The 25,582-nt window shown below is 59.0% G+C and overlaps 6 protein-coding genes across 6 annotated transcripts; 3 read left to right on the top strand and 3 right to left on the bottom strand.

Moving 5' to 3' along the window:
* Positions 1 to 1,250: 1,250 nt before the first annotated feature.
* On the top strand, positions 1,251 to 3,959 carry SLS55_005803 (uncharacterized protein; the record flags this gene model as incomplete). The annotated part of the gene is made up of 1 exon (XM_066777245.1): positions 1,251 to 3,959. The coding sequence occupies one exon, from the start codon at positions 1,251 to 1,253 to the stop codon at positions 3,957 to 3,959; it is 2,709 nt and encodes a 902-aa protein (XP_066633087.1).
* Positions 3,960 to 4,108: 149 nt separating this feature from the next.
* On the bottom strand, positions 4,109 to 6,250 carry MON1 (Vacuolar fusion protein mon1; the record flags this gene model as incomplete). Its single annotated transcript, XM_066777244.1, is given in 4 exon segments — positions 4,109 to 4,352; positions 4,404 to 4,585; positions 4,639 to 5,513; positions 5,530 to 6,250. The coding sequence occupies 4 exon segments, from the start codon at positions 6,248 to 6,250 to the stop codon at positions 4,109 to 4,111; spliced, it is 2,022 nt and encodes a 673-aa protein (XP_066633086.1).
* Positions 6,251 to 7,486: 1,236 nt separating this feature from the next.
* BCK1 (mitogen-activated protein kinase kinase kinase) lies at positions 7,487 to 12,327 on the top strand (the record flags this gene model as incomplete). Its single annotated transcript, XM_066777243.1, has 2 exons — positions 7,487 to 7,490; positions 7,559 to 12,327. The coding sequence occupies 2 exons, from the start codon at positions 7,487 to 7,489 to the stop codon at positions 12,325 to 12,327; spliced, it is 4,773 nt and encodes a 1,590-aa protein (XP_066633085.1).
* Positions 12,328 to 15,723: 3,396 nt separating this feature from the next.
* Positions 15,724 to 20,250, bottom strand: SLS55_005800 (uncharacterized protein; the record flags this gene model as incomplete). The annotated part of the gene is made up of 2 exons (XM_066777242.1): positions 15,724 to 16,962; positions 17,014 to 20,250. The coding sequence occupies 2 exons, from the start codon at positions 20,248 to 20,250 to the stop codon at positions 15,724 to 15,726; spliced, it is 4,476 nt and encodes a 1,491-aa protein (XP_066633084.1).
* Positions 20,251 to 21,007: 757 nt separating this feature from the next.
* SLS55_005799 (uncharacterized protein) lies at positions 21,008 to 22,410 on the bottom strand (the record flags this gene model as incomplete). Its single annotated transcript, XM_066777241.1, has 3 exons — positions 21,008 to 21,450; positions 21,510 to 21,844; positions 21,896 to 22,410. The coding sequence occupies 3 exons, from the start codon at positions 22,408 to 22,410 to the stop codon at positions 21,008 to 21,010; spliced, it is 1,293 nt and encodes a 430-aa protein (XP_066633083.1).
* Positions 22,411 to 23,297: 887 nt separating this feature from the next.
* GRC3 (Polynucleotide 5'-hydroxyl-kinase grc3) lies at positions 23,298 to 25,309 on the top strand (the record flags this gene model as incomplete). Its single annotated transcript, XM_066777240.1, has 2 exons — positions 23,298 to 23,302; positions 23,665 to 25,309. 2 exons carry the CDS (start codon positions 23,298 to 23,300, stop codon positions 25,307 to 25,309), a joined length of 1,650 nt encoding a protein of 549 aa, XP_066633082.1.
* Positions 25,310 to 25,582: the final 273 nt, after the last annotated feature.

The raw sequence follows: 25,582 nt of genomic DNA, 5'->3' as shown, positions 1-25,582 counted from the left end.
TTGCTGCGCGACGACGACGACGACGAAAACACGGCATCGAGGAACGCCCTACCTTGCGCAATACCGACTTTCTCGACAATTCCCATTCGATCGCACACTGGGGCATCCGAGTTTCCGCCCATCGGTGGGAAAGAGCACGGACTACTGCCACTGGCTGGTGGTAACTGATTACGTCGTCGAGCCACGGTCTACACTTCTTTGCCATGAACGTCGGTTGAAAAGGATAGGACAGTCGCAGAAGCACCAAAGCAAAGAGCGGGGAACCAGACCACCACGTGGTTGGCTGTGCGAGGGCCCTGTCGGAGAGACAGGAGGTTTCGGCTTGGACAGACGCATTCGGGATTGCAGGGGTCGTGAGGTGAGTGACTGCAATTCTCTTTGGATTCGCCCGTGCGATGACGATTACCGATGATTGATGATGCGGCGGGCGTGGTCCCCCTCCGTTCGCAAAGTCTGACGATCTGACGTGAGGGAAGGAGTTTGACAGGGGTCGACGCGACGCTGCCCGCATAACGCGCAACACGAGTGGAGTGGTCGAGTGGAGTGGGCGTGGCGGAGCCAGGAAGGAGCGGCCTGCTAGCGAGGGGAAAAGAGGAAGAGCCGCCCTGGATTTGGAAAGACGTGCCAGGCTGCAGACGCGTATAATCATCGGTACCCCGCTCGGAGGCGTTGCCAGCAGAGAAGGGCGACGTGCATTGAAGCTTGAAGGAGGGCTGAACGCCATCTTCACCTTGATCCCACGCCACGCGCTCGGATCCTGCGTATCGGATCGTCTACTTCCTTCTACTCCTCTGCAGGATCGACAGCGCCAGCCGCGGGTCGAGCTCCGGTAGGGAAAGGGAAAAAAACAAAGGCGCATTCTCCGTCCGGACATCGGGGATCAGCGATACACGAGAGCAAGGATACCATCGCACATACATACGCAGCCCACCACCGACGGGAACCTTGTACCACATAAAGACGGAGGGGTGGAAAGCAAAAAGGAAGCAAAAATGGCAGACATCAGCCCCACCACCAGATCCTCCCCCGACCATTCTCCCGCATCACATCCTCCTCAATCATCATCATCATCATCGCACCACCAAAACCATCACCACCACCACCATCACAGCCACCACAACCTCTTCTCCCGCTTCCGCCTCACAAACCCCTTCGCCTCCTCGGCCACCGCCACCACCGACGGCAACTCCCGCCGCAAGAGCAGCACCAAAATGCCCGACGCCACCAGCCCGGACCATCCGGGCTTCAGGATGAGCGGCGGCAACAACATCAACAACAACAACAACAACAACAACGCACCCGCGACGCTCAAGAAGCGGGACCGAAACAGCCTCGGCAGCAAGCTACCCTGGGCGAGGAAGGACAGCAGCGTTGCCGTCGGCAGCAACGCCACTACCACCACTACCGCTTCGCCGTCGACCAACGCGTCGACGACGAATCTGCCGTTGATGACCGAGGACGTGTCCGCCGGTGCCGAGAGCAGCAGCAGCAGTGGTGGCGGCGGCTTCGCGCGAACGATCAAGCGGACGGCGTCGGCGGGGAGTCTGGGGAAGCTGCTGGGCGACCGGCTGCTGAGCGTGACGTCGGGGACGAGCAAGGGGAAGGGGAGAAGCGGTGGTGGTGACGACAACGCCGCCGCCGCCGTCGCCGACGCCACCACCGGCGGCGCGGCCCGTCATCAGCCGTCGGGGTCGGCGTCGTCGTCGGCGTCGTCGACGGTGGGCGCGGCGTGGCAGAAGGCGCGGAAGAGGTTCAGCGCGGGCAGTGCTGCTAGTGCTGCTACGACTGCCAACACGTCCGTGGACGCCACGGCCGGCGGGCAGCAGGAGGAGGAGAGGGGAGAGGGGGACGCTGGGGGGCAGCAGCCGAGCAGGCCGGGCAGCGCGGCGAGCGGGCTGCTGCTGGGTAGGAGCAATGCGGTGAAGAACAATGGGAAGGGGAGGGCCACCAGTTGGGGGAGCATCACTGCCGCTGCGCCGTCGACGGATGCCGGCGCGAGCAAGACCGGCGGCGGCGGTGCGAATAACGGCAACGGCGGCCACATTTCGTTCTCCAGCAGCACGAACCTGACGGACGGGGCGGTTGCGAATGTCGATGAGGCGGGCAGGGGGAGCCGGCGGCGCAAGACGTCGTCGTCGCTGTCCGGGCTCGTGGGCGGAAAGGGGCTGGGACTCGGGCTGGGCGGCTCGGGGCTCGCCATGACGCCCAGCGCAGCAGCGGCAGAGGGCAACGACGACGACGACGACGATGATGGCGAGACGAAGCCAAACACGCTCGACGGCGTCTTCGCCAACAGCCTCACGGCTGACAACCTTCAGGCCCAGGCCGCGCCGAAGAAGAACGACAGTGACCAAGGAAAAGCTCCAGCCGCCGCCCCTGCCGCGACCACCGCTACCGCCAGCAAGAAGAACGGGAGAGGAAGCGTCTCCAACGCCGCCGACGCCCTGGCTCGCCGGATGAAGATCCACCGCAGCAGTGCTGGTCCCAAGCGCAGCTCCTCCCTCGACGCCGCAATGCACCTCGACACCACCACCACCACCAACACCAAGGGAAACACCACCACCACCCTCGGCCGCAGGAAATCCGACAGCGCCAGCACCCTGCTCGCCACGCCCGCCAAACTCATGCGATACCGGTCCTTCCTAACCACGACGAGCAGCGGCAGCGGCGAAAGCAACAACAGCAAAGACAAAAGAAACAACAAGTTCGCCACCCAAAACCCCAACGCCTCGACGACCGCCCTCTGCGGGCCCTCGCGCACGCCGTCGTCCGAGTCGGGCGCCAGCCTGCCGCCCGTCTGCGCCGCCCGCAACCCGGATGGACATGAGACGTATGAAGGCTCTTCGTCGTATCCGGCCGGCCTGACGAGCCTGTCCAGCCCGAACCTACTGCTGCTGCCGCCGCTGCCATACGTCAACAACAGGACGAACAGCGGCGGCAGCGACAGCGACGAGAGGTGGCAGCAGCAGCAGCGACGCGCCGAGGCGGCGGCGCCGACGCCCGCGCATACCCCTATTCCTCCCTCGCCGTCTCCCGCTGCTGTCGTTGGCGGCGGCGGGGACAGAAGCAACAAGAGGGACTCGTCGCCCCCGATGCTGCCCGAGCTGCCGCCGCCGAGCGACGACTACCAGCTGCTGGGCGACTTCGCCATGCCCGACTTCGAGCGGGTCGAGGGCGCCGACGGCCGGGTGGAGTGGGTGGACAGGGGGACGGGGCGGGTGCTGATGACGCGCGGCGACGAGGAGGAGGGGATGGAGAGGGAGGACGAGGACGAGGACGAGGACGAGGAGGACGAGGCGAGGAGGGAGGTGTCGGAGTGGCGGATGGGGAAGAGGTTGTTGGTCGTGGCGAGTGATCGCGTTGCGGATAGAAAGGAGGAGGAGGAGGGCGAGGAGCGGCCACAGCCACGGCGGCCGGAGCGGTCGGTGGATGATGGTGCAGGGCGTGATCAGGCGAAGAGGACGGAGATTTGGGTCGAGGAGCTGAAGAAGGATCGGGGGGCGGCGAGAGGAGGAGGAGGAGGAGGAGAAGGAGAAGAAGAGGCCAAGGACGTGGAGCCTGGGGCGTGTGCAAAGGATGTAGATGGTGGTGGTGGTAGCAGCGGAGGAGACAGGCTGTCGGCCGGCCTGCTCGGCGCGAGCCTGCGCTCCCCTTCGGCGAGGAGCTTGACTCCGCGACCGAACCCCGCGCAGATCGCCGCTGCCCACGAGCTGGCGGTCAGAGGCCGGGCGACGCTCGTGGAGCCGGGGAAGAGGAAGGTGCACGACCGCACGATCCCGTCGCAGGGCTCGTCGGTGTACTCGGCGCCGGATACCTCGCCCGCCTCGCCCTTGACGCCGCCGACGTCTTCCGGCACGCCGATCCCGCAGGACAACGACTACGTCAAGGATATCCAGACCGAGCTTGTCGACGACAGATGGGCGGACTACGGGCCGTTCAACGAGGCGAGGATGCCGTAGTAGTAGTAGGGCCAGACGGTGGAAAAAGTTGTGGATTGCATTCAAAAGTAACCGAGCAGCAAAGCATCAAAAAACAAGAAGTCTTTCCGTTACCTGGATCAATAATCACTCGTTGTTGCTTGGTATATTACACGTTCTTAGTCTGGGTTTCAAAACACGGCGCCTCCGATGATGAAGACTCGTTCTTCTTCTCTTCGCACCCATTGGATGACCTTATTGGCGGCCTGTGCTAATGCCGTGCGAGATGTGGTGCCCGGTGCGATGGCGTACAGTTCGAAGAGTGGTGTCGTCCACGCGAGACTGATGTGATGTGTACTTGTGCTGTGGTGGATCTTGAGGTGGGTAGGCCGGGTATGCAGGTGCGAGTGCAGTTGTGCATAGAGGCTTATGAGTCTAGATGTCGTCCGTCAGGCTCTGTCGTCAAATACGAGCGCACTCACTTACAGGCGACGGTCCAGCTCCGTCTTAAAGTGTGGATCGTACGACGGCATGGTGAATTGCACGTTGCCACGAGACTTGTAGATGAAGTGTCGGAGAACAGTGCCCGGCACGATGTCTGTGCACGAGAGACGGCCTCGATTGACGGCTGTCCGGATGGCCTGGAGGCTGCCGTTCTTCTCGAGTTGCTGCATGCAAGGTCAGTTGGACTGAATGCTTAGACTGGTGGCAAGGAACGCACGTTGACCAGCTGGTCTCTCATCTCTCGCATTTCGAAGAAGCTCTCCTTGTTCGCACTAATTAGGAGTATTGCGACCTCGCTCTCCTGTGCGGATGAGGTCGACGGCCGCTCGGCGGCGGGGTCCAGGTTGTTCTCGTTGACGTTTATAAAGCTGACGTACATGTAAAGGTAGCCAGTGTTGTTAAAGCCGGGCAGACAAAGGGGGATCCAGTTCTCTCCCCCCGCAGCCTTCACGCTGCCGGCTTCGAAGAGCATGTTGAAGATGAGCTGGAGATCACCGGGATGAAGGGAATGCTTCTTCGGCCGCACCACGCTAACGAGGCGCCCGGCTGCGACGAGCAGCCCGTACAGGAGGTTGGGGGAGCGCATTTGCAGGAGCGTACTGTCAATTACTTTGCGGTGCGATTTTCTCAACCGCAAGCATTCAAGCGCAGAGAGAAGGGTGGATGGCGAGCCTCGCGTGAAGCCGTCGGCGAGGGCTGACAGGAGCGTCTCGGTGCCTTGCAACGGTCTCCGCAGGTCTGTGGATGCCCTGGCACGGAACATGCGTTCCATACTTGGCAGCGTGAGGGTTGAGAGGATCTGCATGTACAACGACTCCAGCTGCGTCCGCAGCTGTCCGTCACTTTCACCAAGCTTGCTGATGGCAACCAGATTCAGCGGGCCCTTGGACAGCACGACGAAACGCACGCCGCCCGCAGTGAATCCCTTGAGCACGTTATCGGCATCTTGGTAGAAGGAAATGATGGTCTGGACAACGCCGATTGTGTTCGCGATGAGCTGGTCGTCACCGTGTCGGCTGTATATGGGCTTGCCGGCGGACGACAGAATTAGGTAGTGCTTCAATTTGGATCTCCATTGATACGTCAAAACCTCTGCACGCAGCAGGACCATCAGCGAGCTTCTTCTGGAGCGGGAGGACCGCCTGACCTTCGTTTGAACCGTCTGCCCTGAACTCCTCCAGCTCGTCAAACTCGCGTTCGAAGGCCATCCGGAACGACGCATCGTCCGGAAACAGGGCCGCCTCATTGTCTACATTGGGAAAAGCACCCCCCAGCGACCTCCACACCGAGCTTTCGTGCTCGGGAATGACCTCTCCGAGCATGCTCTCTACATCGACGCCCGTCTCCAGCGTCGGCACATAGCTCTTCACGCTCGTGGCATCGCCGGCCTCGCTGGCGCTGGCGCTGGGGCCGACGCGGGGGCTGTTGAAGCTGAAGCGGCGCGAGGCGGGCGAGGCGATGACATCACGCAACGTGTCGCTGTAGGACTGCACATCATGGATGGACAGGGCGGTGGTGGCCTTGGACTGCAGCTGCGGGCGGGGCGAGCCGTTGGCGCTGGCGCTGAAGCGGAACGAGTCGGTCGACGCCTTCGCGGCCAGGTTGCGCGGGCGCGGGGGCAGCGGCGGCGGGGTGCTCTCGCGCGACGGGGCCTGCGGTGCGTCGTCCTGGTCCTGCACAGGGTCGTCGGGAGCACGGGGGTCGAAGTCTTTGGCGGCGGTGGTGGCCTCGGGCTCGCCGTCTCCGCCGTGGCTCGAGCTTGGACGCGGGCTGTCGCTGTCGGGCTCTGCGGGCGCGGGCTGCGGCTCCGCGGGCTGCGGCTCAGCCATGGACGGGTTGGAGACGTCGAGCGGCGCGCGGCAGTCGGTCGGGCATGGGCGCAGGCGCCGAGGACTCGTTGCGGTGCGCGGTCGGGGTCGTGGAGAGGAGTCGGCAGTGAGCGACGCCGGGGCGCGAGTAAGGCTGGGCTGGGGCCCGTCGGGAAAGTCGATGCGCTAAGGCAACCTTCGGCAGCGCGCGACTGGGCTGGTCTCTGCCTCAGCTGGGGGCAGCGATTGTGCACTCGAGCTGCGCGCTGCCACGTCTGACCACCCCAGCCCGACAATTCGCGCACCTTCGCCGCCGCTCCAAGCCTCTCCTCGCGCGCCTCTCGCCGGCGACCGCCCCCTCGAGCCGGCTGTTGTGCTAAAGCGACCCTCATCTCCGCCCCTCACGCCCGCCGCCTGAGGCTCGTATCAGCGAAACCCCCGACTGCGCCCACAGCTCCCAGACACCGAGCCTGTGAGCCCGCCAGCCCGCGACCGCGCCCGAGACCCCCAGGCCCACGACCGCAGCCCCCCGCGCCTCTCTCGACCGCATCGCACAATTGCGCCGCTCGCCCTCGACGTCACATGCGCGCCCGCTGAGCTGCCTACGCGCACTGCCGCCAGGTCAACACCTGCGCCTCTCCGCGCCCAACCAACGCGCGCTGCCCTGTCGCCCGCGACTCGGAAATACGGCGCTTGGATCGACGCACCTCGATGCTGTGGCCGTTGTCCGCAAAAGCGCTCCTCCCCCCTATAGGAGCCTTTACGATTTTCTCATGACCGGTTCATGAGCTAGACGCAACCAGATACATAAAAGACGATTTCAATTGCACGCGCTCCCGGTCCAAAGAGCTTGCGCGAGCCCCGACCCCGCCGCAGCCCTGTCGGAGACGCGCGCACAAAGAGAAGACGCTGGCAGCGCCCATCGCTTGCAGCGCGCGCACAGCTGTTTGTACTCTGACCCTCGCCGCAAGTGCTCCGGACGGCTCAAGCGGCCCCCCCGCTCCAATCCTCCAGCCATGCACAGCTCACGGCAGCAATACATACCGCCTCCCCCACCGCCTGGCCAGCCCTCCACCTCCCATGGCATGACATTACCGCCGCCGCCGCCGCGCCCTGCGACAAGCGGTGCCCACGGCGGATACGCTCTGCCGGGCCCGCCGCCGGGAGGGCCGCCAACCACATACTGGAACAGGTCGAATTATCCGCCGCCACCAAATAACGCGGCGCCACATCCTACATACAACCCGAATGCCTACAATGCGTACCAGCAGCAGCAGCAACAACAACAGCAGCAGCAGCAAAATTATTTAAGCAATCAGCTTCCTCCAGAAGGCCAGCCGTTGACGTCGGCAACGTACATTCCCTTTGGTGAATCCTTTGGTCCGGGTGTTGGGATCCCGCCGCTCCACACGCAGTCCGACTACTCCAACAATTACTACTATCCATACGCGCAAGATCTGGGCCAACCGACGGACAATGGCTCGAGAGGAACCCCAAGCGCCGCGCTGCCTACGCCACCGGAAGAGCTCAGCACTACAAATTATCAAAATGGCCAGTACCACCAACCGCCCGTCCACCGCCAGTCGCTGCACGGTGAAGGAAATCCGGTCGACGTCCCTCTTTCTCCGTCCGACCCTGCGTGGCAATGGCCTTTGGACCGCGTGCTCATCTGGCTTGCCACAAACGGTTTCTCCAATGACTGGCAGGAGACTTTCAAGCAGCTGGATCTGCACGGATCCGCATTTCTGGACTTGGGCAGAGGGCACGGTCCCAAGGGAAACGTGGCTATGATGCATCAAACAATTTTTCCGAAGCTGGCTGAAATTAGCAAGGCGAGTGGAACCAATTGGGAGCTGTCTCGGGACCGTGACGAAGGCAAACGGTTACGCCGGCTGGTCAAGACCATCGTGGACAACGGAGGGCACCCATCGAGCGCAAGGCTTCCAAACAGGCGTGCCTCCAGGACGTTTGGGCCAACCACCGTGTCCGCTGGGACAGACGGCACCATGGAGAACTCTCCGAACCTCAACCAGTCGGCTGAATTCGACCGTTCCAACCCTCCGACAGCCAGCGCCGACGTGGAGAGTCCCGGAAAGCACGGGCAGTTAGGTGGGTTTCATTCTCCTGCGACAAACAATCCGAGACGCATCTCGACCCAGCGCAATTTCACGGTCCCGTCACTGAGTCAGCCCGATCACGTGTCAGAAACGTCGAATAGGAGTGTGTACACGGAGAAGATCTTGAGACAGCTGGGAGATGGCACGTCATCTAAAAGACACAGCCCGAACGCATCTGGTGATTACGGCGGCCCAAGGTCCGCGAGCCCACAGCACAGTCCAGGGCTGGGCGCCGCAAGTCTCGCTGTGGGTCAGTCCGCGCAGCAGAAAAGTAGATATTACGGCGGCCATGACCGCGCCAACTCGTCTGAGTCAACTGTCTCGAGCCTTGCCGCCTATGGTCCATATCCAGTGTCCAATCCACTTTCGGGGAAACTAGAAGGGAGGCGCAACGGCATTGAAGGCGCCCGTCCCGTGGATGCCACAGGTCGTCATTACAGCCAGGATCCCGAAAGGAGTGCTAAGGAGCATAAAAGCTTCCTCTCCAACTTGCGCTTGCCTGGGAAGAAGAGGAAGGACGACAGCCACCCATCGCCGGACGAGTTCAGTCTTGAGTCGCCTACCAGCCCCAACACAGGCATGCGTCACCTACCGCCGAACGCGCCCTACAGGGGAACGAGTTTAAATTCCAGCGACACCTCGTTGAACGAGCGTCCGCCATCCAGACGGTCTGCACAGAATGACTCGGACACAACCCACGGCATGCGCCCTCGAGCTCCTACGAGAGAGTCGGAGCCTAGGATGGTGGAGCCCAGAAGATTCTTTTTCGTAACACCCGATGGCTGGAACTACAGGCTTGTCGATGTCACTGGCATCGACTCTGCCGCCAAACTGCGGGAGCACATCTGCTGGAACCTCTCAATACAAAATAGCAAGGACGCCACCCTTCACCTAACATCGCCTGGCCAGACGGAGCACGACGAAGCGCTTTCCGACGCTCTTCTCATGCAAGCCCGCCGGATTGCCGACAGTTCAGGAACGCTCAAGGTCTACGTCAACGTGCCACTCCCGCCGGCTGGTCCCTCGGCCATTGGGCTTGGAGTGAGTGGCACCTCGCCTTACGGCCGCATGTCAATCACTGGAAACGCGCTTCATCCCGATACCCTGGCACGGCTCAGTATGGCAGGAAACCACCACGTCGAGTCTCCGAGGTCCAGCGATTCAACATTGGTTCCTGCGCAATGGCGGGACAACAAGCACCTTCCCCATATCTCGAAGAGCGAAGAGGTTCCGGCAGTGGTGCCGAAATCGGATCCCCAGTGGGATTCCGGAAACAACAATCTTTCAGAACAAGAGCGACGGGATATTCTCGAAGCCGCGGCCGAGGCTCATCGGCGCGAGACGGCCAAGAAGCAGAAGGAGTATCTCGACAAGAGGAGAAGACAGATTGCGAAGGAAGCCTCGCCCATCGACCCGCCGAGTGCGTTGGGTTACATTCGGAAGGAAGTGATCGACTTTGACGAGCGCCGCGATTCCCCATACGAAGATGGCCGGAGACCGGACGGCTTCGAGCGCGGCAGACCCAAGCAGCTTGTGCCGCTCCGCGAGCCCCCTCCTGCACCCAAGGTTGAGACGGAGACGCTCATCAAGGCGAACTCGCTCAGCAAGCGAGAGGGCAAGGGACGAGACTCGTGGCCAGAAGACGAATCATCAAGCAAGAGGGGCTCTGGCGAGCACCCCGGCTCTGACACCGAAAAACACTCTCGCCGCTTAGCTATCCCGGAGACGCCGCTTGTTTCGATGGGCATTGGTGCTGCGCTTCTGGGAGTGGGCAAGATTGGCGGTATGGTTGGCGCCCCGTCGCGCCGCCACCCCAAGCCTAGCCCCACCCTCGGCGCGTCGCCTTCATTCCTCACGCCCACGGATAAAGATGGTAAACCTCCGAGATCTATGGCAATGGTCGATTTCAGTCATACTGCGCCTCGTAGTGGAAGTCCAGGTGGGTCCCCTCGCAGTCCAGGCGACATAACAATGAGCAAAGGCAAAGTTCCGTTCGTGATTCCTGACTATGTACAAGCCGCTCAAGATCGCACGTCCCCGGAGAAGCCGTCGTTATCGTTAGAAATGCCCCAGAACGCCGCCATCTCGAAACTCAAGCAGCTTGAAGACGCGTCGAACAACTCACCAGACGTTAGCCCGAGCACGGCCGGCCCGAACGAAACCGACCTCCACCGAATGATGTCGACGCGGTCGTACGGTCCGAACTTGGATTTCAAGGAGGATCCTGTCGAGTTTTCTCAATCACCTGCTGCTGCCGCTGACGATTCAGATGACGATTCGGACGATGGCCTTTTCGCGATCCCGCTGACCCACAAGACCCCGCCGCGCACCGCAAGTAGCTCACCCACCCTGAACGACGAACCAATCGAGCGCCCTCCCATGGCCATCAGGACGCCGTCCAAAGTACGCATCCAATCGCCAGAACGAACGCACAGCGATCACGAGGAGATGAAGGACAGAAGCCGGAGTATTGAACGATTCATCCCCCACGCCGGGGGCTCAGGGCCGTGGTCTCTTGACTCGCCCGAGGAGGGCAAAGCTTTCAACAGGCGGGAATCCTTCGCCAGCGATATCTGGGCCAACCGTCCTCCCCCCGAGGCCCTCGTGGAGCACCTCGACGAATTCTTCCCGAACGTCAACCTGGATCAGCCGATTATGGATGAGGAGACGCCTGGTTCACCAGCGTCGCCCTCGACAGAGGAGAAGAGGGGGCTTGTGGCGTCCCAAGAGCCGAGTCGTGTGCCCACCCCTATGGCTGCCCCCGAAGACGAGGGCACGTTGCGCCCTGAGAACGTCTCAAGCTTGCAGCGCGGCGACACGGTCATGTCAATGGCACACAGGAACATGAGGAAGGCTGGAGGTCTCAGCCGCACCAAGTCTATCCGTGAAACGGTCAAGTCGCAATACCAGTCCATGGAGAAGAGAGCCGCACCCTCGCGGGTCAATACGCTGAAGTCTGGCGACATCGTCCGCAGAAAGAGTACCAAGATGTTTGGTGCCAGAATTGAGCAGGTCCGGCCGCCTCGTGGAAGCCGCATGATCACACTGGATACCATTCAAGATAGCCAGCCCACGAACCATCCACAGCGCCAGCCAACCTTCAAATGGATGAAGGGTCAACTGATTGGCAAAGGAACGTTTGGCAAGGTGTACCTCGGTATGAACATGACGACTGGAGAGCTGATTGCTGTCAAACAAGTCGAGGTGAAGCCCAATGAGGACAAGGAGCGGATGAAGGAGCTGGTGAAGGCTCTCGATGTTGAGATCGACACGATGCAGCATCTGGATCACCCGAACATTGTGCAGTACCTGGGTTGCGAGCGCCAAGATTCCTCCATTTCCATCTTCCTGGAATATATTCCCGGTGGCAGTATTGGCAGCTGTCTGCGCAAGCACGGCAAGTTCGAGGAGGCCGTCGTCTCTTCGCTCACACGCCAAACGCTCAGCGGTCTTGCTTATCTTCACCGCGAGGGCATTCTCCACCGCGATCTCAAGGCCGACAACATCCTGCTCGACCTCGACGGCACCTGCAAGATCTCCGACTTCGGCATCTCCAAGAAGTCGGACAACATCTACGGCAACGACATCACCAACAGCATGCAGGGATCCGTCTTCTGGATGGCCCCCGAGGTCATCCGCAGCCAGGGCCAGGGCTACAGCGCCAAGGTCGACATCTGGTCGCTGGGCTGCGTGGTGCTGGAGATGTTCGCGGGCCGGCGTCCGTGGTCCAAGGAGGAGGCCATCGGCGCCATCTACAAGCTCGGCTCGCTCAACCAGGCGCCGCCGATCCCCGACGACGTGTCGCAGAACATCAGCCCCGCCGCCGTCTCCTTCATGTACGACTGCTTCACCATCGACCCGTCGGACCGCCCCACGGCCGATACGCTGCTGCGCGCGCCTTTCTGCTTCTTCGATCACAACTACAACTTCCTGGACACGGAGCTGTACGGGAAGATCAGAGGGGCTTTCGACCATCGTTAAGGTTGCTTTTTGCCTGCCATCTGGTCCCGTGTCGATTTCTTGACATGTTCTTCTCCTTCCATTCTTCTTCGCTGCCGAGTCAGTCTTTACGGGATAGTTTCTTTTAGTAATATTTTCCATCTACGGTTGGATTGGGAGGACAGGATGTTGCGAACTTTGGGAGTAGGGGCAAAGGGTAGGAATGCTCGTTATTTTGGAAAAGAAAAAACAGGATATTCATGCTCGGATTTGTGGATGGTCATATATTATACAGGTTTTTAGAGAGAGAGAAAGAGAGAGAGAGCTGTTGTTGTTGTTGCGTTAGGCCGAGTTTGTTTGCGGCATGCTTCGATCCTTTTTTCTTCTTTTTCTTCTTCTACTTCTTCTCCATGGATTTTGTTGCAAGCAAGCTCGTTTTTTCCAACAAAAAATACCCAGAAGCAGCGCGGCGTCAAAGGCAAGGAAAGCGTGCTTTGTCCTTTTCTTCTCTATGTTTATTTGTCTATAGCAAATATCGACTCTTCGGTCCCAGTTTTTTTTCTTTGTCCTTTTTTTCCCCTTCTTCTTCTCGTGCGCGCTTTCCTCAATTCCTTTTCTTGCCTTTCTCCGCTGAGCGAGCGAGTACAGACGTGCGTCTCCTTTGCGTCCCCCCTTTTTTCCTTTCGTTTTTCTTTTTATACCTACTATCTGCCGGCCTCACCTGGTGCGTTTCTTTGAGTCGTGCCGCTGAGCTTTTTGACACGTTCTTGGTGCTTTGCGTTGTGGTTGAATGCCGGATGAGCACACACACATACCAGGTGCTAGTCCTCTTTTGCCTTTGCTTTCTTTTTTTTTTTTTTTCTATATTGTTCCGGTTTGTTTATACGGCACGGGCCGCGGTTCTGGAAATGACGGAGACACGGGTGGAGATAGGGATTGCGCATGCGTTTGGTAGGGAGGGGAGGAAAGGGGTTAGGGGCGGGGTCTTTTTGGGGTTCTTACGGGGGGTGGTTTGGGGGGGTGGATAGGGAGAAGGGGGGGGGGGCGCAATGTTGATGAGGGACCAACTACTGTAGAGAGAGATGGGATAGGGAGATGACACCTATCGTCAAGTGGAAAGTGGACGTAATATTGGAGAAGCTTCTAGGTTTCACACTGATGGATGGCCGCAAGCGATGATGTGGCGGCCAATGCTTGTTGCCGGTGAAGCGTTCTAGATGCGGAACGCCTCGTTCCCCCGCCAGGATCGTTATTGATGCACAAATATTGAGTGTGCCGGCCCCAAGTGCTTCCTGTTCGGCACGGCCCAAGACCGAGGGATCTGCAGGGAAGTGGAGTCTCGCGTATCTCTCTCGGCTCGAAAGAGCTTGGGGAGATGCAGCGGGCGGAGCGGCCACCACATCTCTCGGCCAAGGCTCTGATTACCTAGCTGGGGTCGATGCAAAATGGGAGCATACAAGTCAAATGGGCAATGCATCTACGAGGCGACTCAAGTCTCAAGAAGATGCAAAGCAACATTGCCTTTCTCGTGTAGACTGCCTCTACGCCATCCAAACGGTGATTGGCCTGAGGGTTTTGATGAACATGGAATACACACTTGCTGCTCTCACTGTGAGAGAGTGTCCGTTGATATTTGGCTCGCACGGTCAAAGTCGGCGATTGAAGCATGGGATGAAGGGGAAGGCCAGCAGTATATGGCCACTTTGGGCGTAACCTCCGCAGATGCAAAACAATGTTCCTTTCCAAACCACCACTCAAAAATGATTCAGATGAGGTATTCCGGTTAGTCTGCTCATGGTTGATGACTTGCAACGAGCATCATGAGCAATGCCGTCGTGAATATTAGGAACAGTTCATTCCAAAGCGGCTCATCTACATCGATCAGGATTGCCATGTCGTCTTCTTGGAGCCTCCAAAAACGCCTATCCGCTACGCTACCCTCAGCTACTGTTTGGGAGGAGACCAACCGCACAAAACAACCAGGGAAAAGCTTTCTCGGGCCTCGTTCGGCATAGTTGTAGTCACTCTTCCTCAGACCATCCAGGATGCCATTCGAGTCGCACGCGAAATGGCACCGGAATACCTATAGATCGACAGCTTCTGTATTGCGCAAGATGATTACTCCGACATACAATATCAGATCGCACAGATGGGAAGGATCTTCAAGTGCGTATATGTCACCATTGCTGCCAGCAAATCGTGCAACTGTCACAAAGGATTCCTACAATCTTCCGTTCCAAATCGGTACTCTTGTCTTTGCAAAATTACAGCTACAACTGGCGGGGTTGCAAAGGAGACAGCGTTCATCGGGAAAGTACCTGGCAATCGTACCAGTCTGGAGCCAACCGCAAGAAAGGGATTGGGCGATGCAGGAAACAATGCTTTCGACTCGGATCTTGTCATTTGAAGATGGCTATATAGCCTGGCAGTGCCTTGGTCCTCCTACTCGCCATCATCTGTTGGAAAGTTCACTGGATGTTGATGCACTGCGCAATAGTATTAGGTAGGTTGCTTCAGGCTGATATCGATCTGCAAATGCCGACAGCAGTCTTTGGTGACGTGGTGTCCGGAAGATTGCACATATCCAGGAGGGTCAAGCAGGCAACATGGACACATGGACACGTACTCCTCGAGGCACCCATGAGTAGGAAGCCCATTACTCGACACTGTGTGCACTTTGAACAAAGCCTCAGTGTATTCAAAAGATATATATTCCATCCCGAGAAGTTCAAAGCCCCAAGCAAGTTTCCGAGCAAGCCGTGCGGCGCGGATCAACTGCATCACTCAAGTTCAACCGCGGCCTCAGCAATGACAGCTTTCGGAGCCGCAGCATGTCCATCTCCCGAGGATTATATTCTCACTGACCGCTTCAGAAGGCCACCAGATCAAACGACATAGATACCTCTCTCTACCTCTCCTAACCTTTTACATAGGAACGACCAGCACAGCGATAAGACCATGCGAAGAAGAGACAGAAGAAAGAATAACGAAAAAGAAAAATCGCCCCTTTTTCTCCTTTATCCACATCGTACAGGGATTTCCACCAAAAAAAATAAAAATTTAGACACCAACTCCATCAAAGCGCCAGCCCCCCGCCGCAAATCTCCCTATAGCAAGAAGAACAAGCCCAGCCTTAAGTAGCCGCAAAAGGCATAATACACGCAAGAAAAACCGAAGAATGAGTAAGGATTAGGCGTGTTTACACCCATGACCCAAACCATCCAAAAACAGCGACGCTTTCCAATCGCTCCCCGAATCAAAAAACAAACGAGACAGAAACAGAAGGAAGCGTAACAAATCATGAATCGAAAGGAGGAGAGAGACGAAGGAAGGGGAAGAAAAAGAAACAACAACAACAACGGCGAAGACGAAAAAAACGTAGCCAAAAGCTCTCTATCCATCCTGACTGATAATTAACTCCTCTCTCATCCTTCCTGATCACCGCGTCCCTATGGTCGGAAATGCGGCGTGGCTGGGACTGCTCCGCCCGCTCCCCCCGCCATTACTCTCGGCGCGATCCTTCTCGCGCTCCAACATGTTCTTCAGCTCTTCGTTCTCCGCCTTCCCCTCCTGCAGCCGCTGCCGGGCGCCCTTGCGGTCCAGCAGCCGCGCCTCGCGCTCCGCCTTCAGCCGGCGCTCGAGCTCCTTGAGCCGGCCGATCCAGCGCTGCTCCGTGGGCTGGACGGCGGGGGTGGCGGGGGCCGGGTTGGACGTGGGCGGGTTGTTCTCGTAGGGCGACGAGGACGACGACGAGTGGTTGTGCTGCAGCAGGTCGGCGCTGGAGTTGTGGCGGAGCAGCGTCGATGCTATCGAGTGGCGGTTGACGTTGCTGATGCCTTGCGGGCCCGACACGCTGCGGTGCTGGGGCCCGCGGGACGATTGCGGTGGCGGGTGGTGGTGATGGCGGTCGCCCGAGTCGCCCGACGAGCGCGTGCCCTGCCGCGAGAGGTTGAGGTCCGCCTTGAGGTGCTTGTTCTCGCTCTTCAGCCGCGAGATCTCGTTGTTGAGCGTCTCGTTGCGGATCATGCCCATGCTGCCCGAGCGGATCGTCTTCTCGAGCCCGTCGAGGTGCTTGACTTTCACGTCGAGCTTGTGCTCTATTGTCTGGTATTCTTTCCACAGATCCTTCTCGATGCCGCGAATTCGCACCTTGAACCCGCCGATGATGCCCTCGACCATTTTGATGGCGGCGAGGACGTTCTTGCTGAAGCCGGGAAGGCTGCGGCCGATGACCTCGAGCGTTGGCAGCTCTCCGTTCACCATGCTGTTGCGCTGAGCCCAATCAGTTCCGCAAAGGGTAGAAAGACGGTTCCAGAGCGCGAGCAAGAGGTTGTTGCGCTCGAGCAGCTGTTCCTTATACTGCGCCTCAAGCTGGTTGATCCGCCGGCGGTCTTGACTGCGCGAAGTTTCCAGCTCAGAGATGCGCGTCTCGTATGACTGGATGGTGCGCGTATTGCTCTGGTCCTTCCTCTGCGACTGCTCGAATTGACGCTTCTCCTGCATCCGAAGCTGCCGCTCCTTGTCAAGCATGTCAGCCAACTTGCGGCTTTCCAAGCTGGTACTTTCAAGGAGCGTGTCCCGGTTACGCAGGGTACGCTCCTTGTCCGCCAATTCGGACCGCGCGTGGTCGAGATCCATCATGGTTTCGTCGAGGTCTCTCTGAAGCTTGCCGACGTCCTGTCCCAGTGTCAGTACAGAGTAACTCAGTGGTGGATGGGTATAGCTTACCTTGAGCAAGCTGGATTTGGTGCCGTCCAAGCTGCCAAGAGCGTCGCGAAGACTGGTCTCAAGATCATCGAGCCTCTGCTTCCAGTTGGTAGCCTCGGCTTCCTTGAAAGCGAGTTCCTTGCGAAGACGACGGATTTCCTCTCGAGCCTTGGTGTTCTGCGCGTTCTGATCGTCGAAAGCCTTCTGCCACTGCTCCTTCTCTTGGCTGCCGAGCGCCTCGCGCTGCTTGATTTCTTCCGAGCCACGATCCTCCAGGTCCTTGTAGCGTTCCCTCTCCTCTTGAATGTTCATCTGTGCCGCATTCAGGGCAGCCTCAAGATCACCGATCCGGATCTTGTCGCCTTCCTGCTCCTCGCGCAAGAAAGTGATTTCACTCTGGTTCGACTCCTGTTGGACCTCGAAGCGTTCGATCTTCTGCTGAGCTTCGTGCAGCTTCTGGTCGAGCGACTCCAACTCCTGATTGGCGTCCTCGAGTTCCTGTTCCAGCTGCTGGATCCTGCGCTGACTGGCGTTCCTGTCATCCTCAAGCATCACCAAACTCTCGCTGACGTTCCTCATCTCCTGTTGCAGGGCCTCGAAGTCCTCGTTGCGGTTTTCGAGGTCGTTGATCAAGCGCTCCAGGTCCTGCTCCTTCTGATGAAGTTCTTGTTCGTACCCATCGATTTCGTCCTCGGCCTCCTCCCGCAGCGAATCGAACTCTCCTTCCTTCTGCTCCAATGACCGGAGAATATCATCCCGCTCGTTTTGGATGCTCCTCACATCCTCAATCAGGTTGGCGTTCTCGCGATCCAGCTGACGCATATTCTCTTCTGTACGCTCTAGCTCGTCCAGTGTGTTGTTCAGCTGTTTCTCCAACTCCTGGTTTGTCATCTTCAGTTCGGCGATTTGGTCCCTGAGCTCCGCTTGCCTCTGCTCATATTCATCCCGCTCAGCATCGTCCATGTCGTTGGTTCTTGTCACTGCACTACTCCGGGACGATGGCCTATGATTGTTTGCACGAGATATCGACCGCTCGAAGATGCTGTCGCCGACTATTGAACCGCCAGCACCGCGGCGGACCGATAGCTTGAGATCCTCGATCTCTTGTTGCAAACGTTCCCTCTCGCGGTTTCGAGAGACGAGCATGGAGGTTTGAGCGCCTAGGTCTCTTCGCAGCTCGGCGTTCTCATGCTTGAGCTGGTCAACGAGGGTGACGCTACTGGCACTCGTGCCTGCGCGATTGTCCGTGGTGCCATCGGAGCCCGATTGTGATCGACCGAATGACAACCGGCTCCCCCGACTCATGTTGTGGCCATGACGGATGTTGGGCGCTTGCTGCGAAGGCTGCTCGCGCTCAGACTTCAGGCGGCGGATCTCGTCACGCAGGCGTTCCGCATCGTCATCGGCTTGTTCGCGACGTGCAGTCTCGGCTTCCAGCAGGTCCTTCCACATCTCCATGGCTTCCTCGACACCGGCGGAAGGCTCGGAATTCTTGCGGTCTCCCATGGACTTGACGTACTCGGCCATGCGCCTCTTCTCCACTTCCTTAGCCAGACCCTCCTCTTTAAGCCGGTCAATTTCGGTCTCGGATTGGGTTAAGCATTCACGCAAGTATGTGATCTCTTCCTCCATTTCACCTTGGCCGTTAAAGCCTTCACCCCGTTCATCGTCCGAGCCGGTTGTTTTCTCTTTCGCCGCCGCCATGCCTTCCTCTTGCGCCTTCAGCTTCCTCTCCAGCTCGCGCACCTTCCTCCTCAGGCTTTGGTTCTCTTTCTTTTCGGTGGCAAGGTCGGTTTGCAGCTGGACATTTTTCGAGATCATGTCCTTGACACCCTCATCGGACCGGTTCTGCAACGCCTGATCAAGGAAATGAATCTTCAGCTTGAGGTCGAAGTTCTCCTTGCTCAGCTTGTCAATCTTGCTATTCTGCTCCTTGAGCGTAAGGTTATGCTTTGTGCGGCTGCTGAAAGCGAATTGACTAGCCGTGGACGGTCTTTCTGGGGATTTTGCGTGTTTTTCCCGGTACTCCCTCGCAACCGTGTCGGGGACACGAATGTTTTGTACGTGCTTGGTGATGACTGTATCCGTCATGTTATTTGTCCCGGAGCTGAATGGTCGTGCAGTCGGTGTAGCGGGCGGCGAAGCGGACGTCGGCCGGGGTTCTTCGTCCAGACGTTCCAGGTTGTTGTCTGCCTGAGACAGTGTACTCCTTGCGCGGTCGAGAGATGGCCTGCCCTCGCTGTTTCCAGAGATTGACGAGGCGATGCTCCCTAAACTTGGTAGTCGAGACAGGTCGCGGTCGGAACCTCGCATGCCTGTGCCAGGCAAGGCACCACCGGTTTGGAGAGCAAAATCTGAGCTGTCTCTAGTGTCGCCGAACGAGCTCTCTGACCTGCCGGCGAAAGACGACGTTGTAGAGCGCTGGCTGGGGCCCCTGCTACGGTCCCGTAGGAAGCTGGGCCTCTTGCGAACACTGGAGGCATTCGAGGGATTGCGTGCTGTGATTGTGGAGGAAAACGTGTCACGAAATCTTGACCGCCGTTCGTCGTCCCCGTTCCAGTCGTGCTCGGCTCTCTCGGCTTTTACTGTAGAGGTACTCGAGGTCGGCCGGAATGACCTTTGCGACTGGGCATCCTCCTCATGTTGTTGCCCCTGGTTTTCGGCATGGCTAACTTCGATAATTGGCTCGGTCTGTTTACTGGTCTGTTCTTCTGGTCTTGATTGGGAGCGTTCCGCTGCGGCAGCGGTTGGAGACGAGGGCGCGTGCTCGTCAAACGAGCTGTCACCTTCCTCAAAACGATCTCCCTCGTCGTAATGCCCTTGGCCTGATGCCGGGGCTCCGTGAGCGTCGTCGGGATGCGCAGGCGATTCAGGCAGCGCGACATTCTCCGCATGCACCGACCTTCGGCCGCTGGAGTCCCTCGAACGGCCGTTGCCTCTTGCACCGTTCCTCGGCGGCGGCCGTAGAGACGAAGCTCCGTACACGTAGGTATCATCCGCTCCTGTCGAGGCCTGGGCAGCCTCCGAGTTGTCGGCGTCCCGGTCCGGCAGGAAGCTCGATTCAATGTCCAGCAGCTTGCGCTGCATTTCACGCTCCATTATGGCGCTCCCTCCATCGCTGCCCAGGTGGCTGTTGTCGGCGCTGTCGCTGGGCGGGCGCAGGAAGCTGTCGTCGTCGTCCGAGGGCAGCGGCGGCAGCTCTGGGTCTGAGTGGTCGAAGGAGCGCACATCCTCGTCGTCGGTGGATTTCCGAGCCATCTGGGGCCCATAAAGCGGGGGTTCGGGCGGGCAGCAGGCGTGGGCGGGGAGGTGTCTGCGGCGGTGTTGCTGCTTGGGCACAGTTGAAATCGGACGATGAGGCGCCGGTCGGGGCGCGCTATAATCTCCCGCTGCCCCGTTCAGATTTGTTTCGGCTCTGGGGTCTGGGCGCAGCGCGATCAGCGGTGACCGACTGCGGCAGAATCGTGGAGCGCAAAGGGGGCGCGGATGGTGTGCAGTGGTGCGTCGCGTTGACGGCGGTGGGCGGGCGGTCTGGTGATTTCTGGGGCGACGCTGGTGTGTTATGGCGGGAGACAGGCCGGGCTAGAGGCGGGCGCGCAACGACGAATGCGGCGGGCGTGGTGTTTTCCATGTCATGGAGCGCGTTGCTCGGCCGGCAGCTTGTCTCTGCGCCAGCGCCGCATCAAAAACAACAGGGGACTGGTCGCCACTGCCCGCCCACCCCAGACGCCAAGGCTGATCATCATCACGTCGCCCCGTCAGCGTCCAACGGCCGCCCTAAGATAGAGGCGCGCTAGTCAAGTGTGGCTCGCCTCGGCTATGCCTGGAGACGTCCATTGCATAGGTACGCATGACGTCTGATGCGCCGCTGCGTCTACGGAAACATTGGCTCTGTACAAAGCACACAATCCCTGACAAACTCCTGGACCCTGATAATCCCTTTTTGGCAAGAAATTCGCAATCATGCTTTTTGCTGGCAGTCCCCCTAGCCAATCCTGCACGCCGTCGCCGGGTATTATGCCTTGCTTTTCTTGTCCTTCTTATCCTTCTTCTCCTTCTTTTTCTTCTTCTTCTCCGCCTCGCCGGCGTCCGCTGTCGCCTCGACGCCTTCCATAGCCTCTCCCGCCGCGTCCTCCGGTATGCGGGACTTCTCCTTTGGCTTCTTCTCCTTCTTAGACTTCTTGGAGCTTGCAGGCGCGTCTGCTTCGCCGTGCTTCCGCTTTGGCACCGGTGCACTGCTTTCGTCGTCGGAAACGTTGCCTGATGCATCTCCGCTGTGACCATAGGGCTTGAAACGCATGCGCAGTCCCTCCGGCTGCGGTTTTGCAGGCCTTTCTGGGCGTTCAACGAACTTTTGAACAGTGCCGGTGTTCCGCGCGGGACCAGTCACCTTCTCAGACAGCTTCGGAAGATTCACAGCCTGTTGCAGATGCAGTGTCTCCGTGATCTCGACCGGGACTATATGGATAGCGGGTCAGCAAAGAAAGTTTCCAACGAATTGGCACATATCATCTTACCGGCTGCGAAACCCTTCTCCGACGGCACAAGGAGCTTCTTCCCCGTCTGTGTACCCTTCTCTTCTGGAAGGAACGCATAACCGACGCCCTTGTGCTCAATCGCAGGCTCCTTGAGCGCTGCCTTACCCCGCGCGAACTGCTTGATTTGCTTGATATCGATGTCGGCTGGCGCAGTCATGTACCATATTTGCTTTTTCGAGAGATCCGTGGATTGTAGGAGCTTGGCGAGGTTGGAGGAAGGGTTGAGACCGGACTTCACGGCCTTGAATCCTGGCGGGGGCTCGAATGCGGCGGCAGCGCGGAACTGGGTAGTGTGTGTCCTTGAAGAGCTTGAGCTGGTGATCGGTTAGTTTCAGTGGCATTAACCGTTGCAGTGGAGCCCTTACGTCTGCGCAGGAGTGGCTTCTTCCTCGCTCTCCTCCTCGCTCTCGCTCTCACTCCCGGACTCCTCGCTGCCGCTTGCGCTTGCGCTGCCGCTCGAAGTTGCTGCCTTGCTCGCCTCTGCCTTCTTAGGTTGCTCGGCTTCTGCGTTCTTGTCGCCCTCCTCACTACTCTCCTCCTCCTCTTCTTCTTCTTCTTCGCTCTCCTCGCTGCTCTCGCTTGCTTCGGACGAGCTGTTGGGTTCTGCTTCCTGCGCCTTTTTCACGGGCTCCTTCTTGGAGTCATTGGCTTTGGCGGCAACGCTTTCGCTGCTCGAGCTCTCGTCACTGCTGGAGCTCTCCTCGTCGGATGAATCGTCCTTGGGAGCCGGCTTCTTGGTCGACTTGGGAGCCGGTTTCTTGGTCGACTTGGGAGCCGGTTTCTTGGTCGGCTTGGGAGCCTTCGAGGGGGTATCGGCGGCCGCGGCGGCCACGGTGGCCCTTCCGGGCAAGGGGATTGGCGTTCTCTTGACAGCGGACATGGTGGAGCTCGTTACATTGGAGTCGCATGCACCATGCGCCGGGAAACTTTTTCGACAGGGCCGGCGTTTTTGCGCTCGGGTTGCCGAAGGCGGTGAGGACCACTGGATCTAATCTTATCGCACTCCGCAAACCAATTCTTCCGCCGTCGCCGCACCCGACCATTCCAACACCCTGCAAACTGACTCAAAGATGGTGAAGAGGCGGAAAATCGACCACCAATCGGGCTCTGACACCCCACCAGCGCGTATGTTCTCATGCAAGGTCCAGTTCTTTTGACCTAATACGCCTGACAGAAGTGTCGACACAGCTCCGCAAAGTGCGGCCGCAGCGTTGAGAGCAAGACGCCAGCAACAGAGCAAAGATGATTCAAACTCTGCGAGCGAAGCTTCTATAGGAAACACCCCTGGCGCAGACAACAATCTAGAGGTTCCCAGCAGACCAAAGAGAAGAAGCAGAGCAAAACCATCAACGGAACCGGACAAGTCGTCTTCGAACTCTGCAGTGGAAGCACGACGAAAGGCTCCTGAGCAGCACGGTTCCGTACCCTCTGCTGCGGGCGCAAAACCCGTCTCTGCTGTAGAAGCTCGCAGGAGAGCTCTTGAAGCAACAGCTCAACCCATCTCTGACCCAACAACTGAGGTCAGCGATGAAAGCTTAGACGACTTTGAGCCCGACTATCTTCCAAGGCCGGATGATGTAGATGATTCCAATTTCCCAGCAAGCACCGATGCGCAGTCAAGCGGTGCGGTCCAGAATGCGTTATATCCACCTCCCATAGTGGAACTATCGTCGTGGACTCCGCGGCGTGGTACGGTGGTCAAAAACAATGCAAGCGGCATGGTAGCTCGATTGGAATCTGGAGAGACGCTAGCGAATATTGGTGTCTATGACGTCTTTGTGAAAAGGGGTGTTGTGACAATCTACGGAGCCATTCTGAGAGCCGGACCCAACGCACAGCCTTACAGAGTCTTCGCTCCAGCCAGCCACGCCCTTCCGGTCATTCACTGCTTATCCCCGGACGGTGCAGAAGTGGAGCTCAAGTCTGTGGACTGTGGGATAAGCCCACTGGAGAGGCTGTCGCCATTGTACGCTCGACTATGGAAAAGCGAGAACTCCGCAGATTCATCGTTCCTCAAGAATCACAAGAAGCGGTGGTCTTTTGAAAACGTAAAAACAATACTTCCTTTAACGACATATTCGCGGTTACTGACACTCCACCAGATCCATAGATTATCTGACGATGCTCTGTGCAGGCCACTCTACCATTTGGAGATCCCCCAGAAATGGCATCAAGCAATTGACAAGATCTGCTCAGCAGCGTCAAAGAGTGGACCTGGCGTCTATGAGAAAATACTGGTCTGCGGTCCAAAGAACACCGGCAAATCCACATTCGCCAGGCTGCTCCTAAACAGAATGTTCACCATCGACCGGGAAGCCATGAAGAGAGATGAACACTCGATATTCCTGTTGGACATCGACCCCGGCCAACCCGAGTACTCGCCTCCGGGTCAGATATCCCTCATTGAGCTCCGCCAACCCATATTCGGGCCCCCCTACACCCACCCGAGCGCCAGCACCGGATCTCACCAACGAACCGTCCGCTCACACTTCATCGGCGCCAAAAGCCCAAGGGACAACCCGGAGCACTTCATCGAATGTGTCACCGACCTGATGACCCACTACCAAAAACACCTTACTTTCGGCAACACCCACGGCCCCATCATCATCAACTCTCCCGGCTGGATCATCGGAACCGGCCTCCAAATCCTCACCACCCTCATCGACCGCCTCTCGCTCACCGACGTGACCTACACCACCGACGAACCTAGCCGCAGTCACGACGCGCTCCGCGCCGCCGCCGCCGCCGTCTCCCCCACCCCGCGCTTCCAAGCCATCCCCCCGCAACCCTCTGGCACCGTTCCCACCCGCACCGCCGCCGACTTCCGCGACATGCAAACGCTGTCGTACTTCCACCTTGCCGCCCCGACTCAGGGCTCGGCGACGCAATCCTGGGACGCCAGCCCGCTCACCACGCACAAACCCTACGTCCTCTCGTACGCGGCGGCGGCGACGGCAGCAGCGAAAGGAAAGGAGGACGACGGCGGAGCGGAGGAGGAGACGGCATCCTCCCGCGACTTCCTCGCTGTGATGCCGCTCGGCGAAGCCCTGGGCCCCGACACCCTCGCCGCCGTCCTCAACGGCGCCGTCGTCGGCATCGTCGCGCTCTCCCCAACAACAACAACAACAACAACAACAACATCATCCACGACCCATCTCAACACCACCACCATCCTCCGCACCCCAGCCGAAAACATCCCCTTCCTAGCCCCGGCCCCGGCGGTGGGGGCCGCCGGGAGACACGCCGCCGCCCACCTCGAGCCCCCCTCCCCGCAGACGTCCCACCTCGTCTGCCTCGCGCTCGTGCGCGGCGTCGACGCCGCGCGGCGCGCGCTGCACGTGCTGGTGCCGCCCGCGTGCGCGCACCTGGTTGCAGAAGAGGAGCAGCTGGCGCCCGAGCGCACGCTGCTGGTGCTGGGGACGGGCATGGACACGCCCGGGTGGGCGTATCTGGAGGAGCTGCACGCGGCCGAGGCGAGGAGGCGGATCCGGAAGGGGGCGGGGGCGAGGGGGGGTTCTTCTTCTTCTGTTGCTGCTTCTGCTGCTGCTGCGGCGGTGGCGAACGATGGTGGTGGTGGTGGTGGTGGTGGTGGTGGAGATGAAGGGGAGGAGGAGGATGATGAGATGGTGGCGGCGGCGGATGTGGACGTGGACGTTGATGTCGACGTCGATGTGGCGGAGAGGCCGTGGGTGCAGAAGATGGAAGGTGGAGGCGGCGGGGATGGCGAGGTGACGGGCGCCATGGGGAAGAAGCGGCGGTTGAGGCGGTTTGTGAATTAAAGGGCGGTGTTCTTGTTTTTTGAGGGATTTAGTTGATATAGAAGACTGAGTAAGGAATGGGATGCCCTACTCGCGGATCTTCCAATAAAAACAGGTGTGTTCTATTGGTTAACCAAGTTGCAGGAGGCATGAGGATTTGGACGAGGGCTCAGTGAAACTGATAGCGAATTCCATTTTGCCTGGTGAAAAGGGAAGTGACAGATGACAGCTGCTTAGGGCTATTCACCTACTCCTACAGTGAAACAGGTGAATAAGATAATTTTTTTTTTAAAA

Source organism: Diplodia seriata, assembly GCF_021436955.1.
Source record: "Diplodia seriata strain FDS-637 chromosome Unknown scaffold_5, whole genome shotgun sequence".
In the NCBI taxonomy this organism is placed as follows: Eukaryota; Fungi; Ascomycota; class Dothideomycetes; order Botryosphaeriales; family Botryosphaeriaceae; genus Diplodia; species Diplodia seriata.
The sequence above is the reverse complement of the archived record's forward strand: the minus strand, read 5'-3'. Positions and strand labels throughout refer to the sequence as shown.